At 40.8% G+C, this 3615-nt stretch overlaps 1 protein-coding gene across 1 annotated transcript; it reads right to left on the bottom strand.

Annotated features, from left to right (window-relative positions):
• Positions 1-1059: 1059 nt before the first annotated feature.
• Positions 1060-2540, bottom strand: LOC108764537 (uncharacterized). The gene is made up of 2 exons (XM_018512823.1): positions 2358-2540; positions 1060-2241 (listed from the first exon to the last, which is right to left on the bottom strand). The coding sequence occupies exons 1-2, from the start codon at positions 2538-2540 to the stop codon at positions 1060-1062; spliced, it is 1365 nt and encodes a 454-aa protein (XP_018368325.1).
• Positions 2541-3615: the final 1075 nt, after the last annotated feature.

Genomic DNA, 3615 nt, shown 5'->3' with positions numbered 1-3615 from the left:
ACTTTTCTTCAAACGTTAATGACGCATTGCTCGCGACCCTCCGCAAATGATGCTTTGTGCTACGCACGCCGGCTTCCCAAAGGCCGCCCATGTGAGATGAATATGCGGGTACGAAATGCCAACACACGCCTATTTCATCAGTTTTTAGATTTAAGATGTCGAGCTCATCGTGCAAGAATTTTCCGAGCTCAATTAACTTGTTATTTGCGCCAACGAAAGTGGTTCCGTTGTCGGAGTATAAATGCTGAGGTTTGCCTCGACACGCTATAAACCGCCTAATAGCTGCTAAAAATGAATCCGTGGATAAGTCCGATACTATTTCCAAGTGAATCGCTTTGGTGGAGAGACAAATAAATAAGCAAATATAACATTTGGATGTCCGACTTCCGCGACCCTAATATGAAATGGACCGGCATAGTTTTCACCGGTATTATGAAACGTTGGCGAGGGCGAGGCTCCAGGGAACGGTAGCGGACCCATTTGAGCCATGGCTGCTCTGAGGTTTGATTTAAAGCATGTAATGCAGCTGCGAACTACCTTTTTTGCTAAATTCCTGCCGCCGAGAGTCCAAAATCTTTCCCGCGTGTGAGATAAAAGAAGCTGCAGGCCTCCATGCAACAAATTTATGTGCTCTTGCTCAAAGATGAGCAACGTTAATCGATTCTTAGAGCACAAGAGAATAGGGAATTTTTTGTCGATTTCAAAATCCGCGTTTTTCAAACGACCTCCTACACGCAATATTAAGTTTTCATTCAAGTAAGGATTTAGTGCTACTAGTCTCCCCTTTTTTACGTAAGTTCCGGATTTAATGCTATTGATTTCGAAGGAAAAGTCCATCTCTTGTATTAATCTTATTAATTTTAATAGAGTTTGGTTAGCCTCCTCTCTATCAATACGAATATTTGGCCGTCGATTGCGTTTTAATACCCTAAAACAGTAGGAAACTACTCTGAGCAGAGTGGATAATTTGGAGTAACGAGATACGATCTCCGTAACGTAATGCGGGGAATTTGTTTGTGTATTGGCATGTAATGCTGAAACGACATTATTAGAAACTTGCTACTCGTCATGAGGCCATTCGGATTCGTGACTCTGTAAGAACTTAGGCTCTTGCCACCAAATTTCCAAGTTCCTCAACTTCGATGGAGCTACGCTACCTCTAGACAGTAAATCTGCTGGGTTTAGATCGGTCGATATGTGTCTCCATTGTGCATCGAGATCCAGCTGTTGTACCTGAGATACTCGATTAGCGACAAATACTAGTTGGGTATGTGGTTGTCCTTGAATCCAATTCAACACAATGGTGGAATCTGTCCATAAGAAGATTTGATCGATTTTGCAGCTCATGGATCTGCTTACCTTTGAAACTAAGCGGGCGACAGTTAATGCTCCGCATAATTCGAGTCGAGGTATAGTTTCTGTCTTTAAGGGAGCGACTCTCGACTTGGCACATAGCAGTGAAACGTGAACAGATTCTGTTGCATTTTGCGATCTTAGATAAACACATCCTCCGTACGCATCCTTCGATGCATCGGAAAATCCGTGGATTTGAATTCTCACAGGATTGCTGCAAATAGAATGTCTAGGAATTATAATATTGTTTAGGCACGCTAACTGATTGCGATATTCAAGCCATTGTGATTGAATGCCTGATAGCAAGGACTCATCCCATTCGGTTTTTGCTAACCACAATTTTTGCAGACTAATTTTTGCCAGAATTATACATGGAGCCAACACACCCAAAGGATCGTATATTTGTGAAGTTTCGGAAAGGATGCTTCGATTTGTAACCTTAAACTGCTTAGAGAAGTTTTTCGAAAACGTAAGATGATCGCTATCTATCCGCCAATTCGGCCCTAGCGTTTTGTGCGTATTGTTTTCACCCAGCGTGATTATAGACAACTTATCTTCCTTACCTACAACATTTGATATGATTGAAGGTTCGTTAGAAACCCATTTTGCTAATGGCAGGCAGTCTGAAAGTAACATGTCACGCAATTTTTGAATAACTGCCTTTGCTTTTTCAATGTCATTGAAACTAGTCAACAGATCATCGACATAAAAGTCCGAACGAATGATCCTGGCGACGCCAGGTAGGGATTGTTCACACTCAGTTGCATAAGCGAACGAATGGCTAAGTAAGATGCCGATGATGTGCCGTAAGTTAATGTGTTCAATTCGTAAATCTTTATCTCCTCTTTTGGGTCTGTTCGCCAAAGTATGCGTTGCAATGGACGATCGCTAAGGGAAACAAGTATCTGCCGGTACATTTTCTGTATATCAGCGTATACAACATACGGGTATTGTCTAAAGCGGATGAGTATGGAGAAGAATTTCTTTTGCACAACCGGACCTACATATTGACAGTCATTTAACGATAATCCACTGTCTGACTTCAATGAACCGTCGAAGACCATGCGCAACTTGGTTGATGCACTGGCCGGTCGAAGTACACCGTGGTGTGGCATGTAAAACGTAGAGTAGTCATGCGATGTTTCCTTAACATTAGTCATGTGACCAAGTTCCTCGTATTCCCGCATGAACGCGCAATAGTTTGCCTTAAAGGTTTTGTCTTTTAGAAATCGTTTTTCTAATGAAATTAATCGTCATACTGCGACGCTTCGCAGTTCTCCGAGTTGTTTCGGATCTATTTTGAACGGAATTGATACGCCCGTTTATATCTCGTTTGTGTTTTTGAATAAAGTGTTGCTCGCAACTAGTTTCTTCTTGGCTTGTTTGGACCTTGTCGTCAATTGATTCAAGTTCTCAAAATTTTCTTAATTGCGTCAATATTGCTAGATGATTTAACATCGTTAAAATTGCATTTTATAGACTTAGAAACTTGAGAGAAGGTTGGGCCATCTACTATCCGACCTAATTTGGTTTTTTGTAAAACTAGACCTTGTTTGTTGATTTCAATTTGGCCTATGCATAACAACCTCCAAAACCATTCGCCGCCGATCAACAGATCGACCCTGCCAGGTATATGAAATGAGGAGTCTGCTAAAGGTAAATGTTTCGGAAAATTTAAATACTGCAATTCAATGGGCTCAGCAGGCATTTGCTGTTCAATTTCGTCTAATACTAGACAATTTATTTGAAACTCGAAATCGCAGTGCAAAGAGGACAAGGTTACTGAGTACGTATGTTTAATTATAGAGCCCTTGCAGTTTAGAGTGTCTAAGTAATGATTAACTGGAATTTTCTTTAGACCTAGCTCGTCACACAAGCGATTCGATACGAAACTCGATTGGGAACAAAAGTCAAGTGTTGCTCTTACTTGTGCAGATCCACTGAGTCCTTTAGACATTATTAGAGCTGTAGCTAAAACAACATTGATATTATTACGAGATGACGCACACATAGATTTAGTAACCTTGCTCGAATCGCTGTCTTCATTTTTGTTGAAGTGTAGCAGTGTGTTATGTTTGGCGTTGCATATTTTGCAGGAGTCTGAGGAACAATCTTTAATCGCGTGTCCCTTTCTTAGACAATTGAGACAAATCTTAGCTAATTTAGCCTTGTTTGATCTTTCTAAAGGTATAAGTTCGAGAAAAGTGCTACAATTTTGTATGTAATGCTCTCCCTTACATATCACGCATTCAGATTTTTGAG

The sequence above is a fragment of the Trachymyrmex cornetzi genome, unplaced genomic scaffold (genome assembly GCF_001594075.2).
Source record: "Trachymyrmex cornetzi isolate Tcor2-1 unplaced genomic scaffold, Tcor1.1 scaffold435, whole genome shotgun sequence".
Taxonomy (NCBI): Eukaryota; Metazoa; Arthropoda; class Insecta; order Hymenoptera; family Formicidae; genus Trachymyrmex; species Trachymyrmex cornetzi.
The sequence above is the reverse complement of the archived record's forward strand: the minus strand, read 5'-3'. Positions and strand labels throughout refer to the sequence as shown.

Coding starts and splice junctions, on each gene's coding strand:
- LOC108764537 (XM_018512823.1), bottom strand. CDS start 2,540: ATGCGGGAATACGAGGAACTTGGTCACATGACTAATGTTAAGGAAACA. Junction 2,242..2,357: donor CGTTAAATGACTGTCAATAT/GTAGGTCCGGTT, acceptor TGTTTCCCTTAG/CGATCGTCCATTGCAACGCA.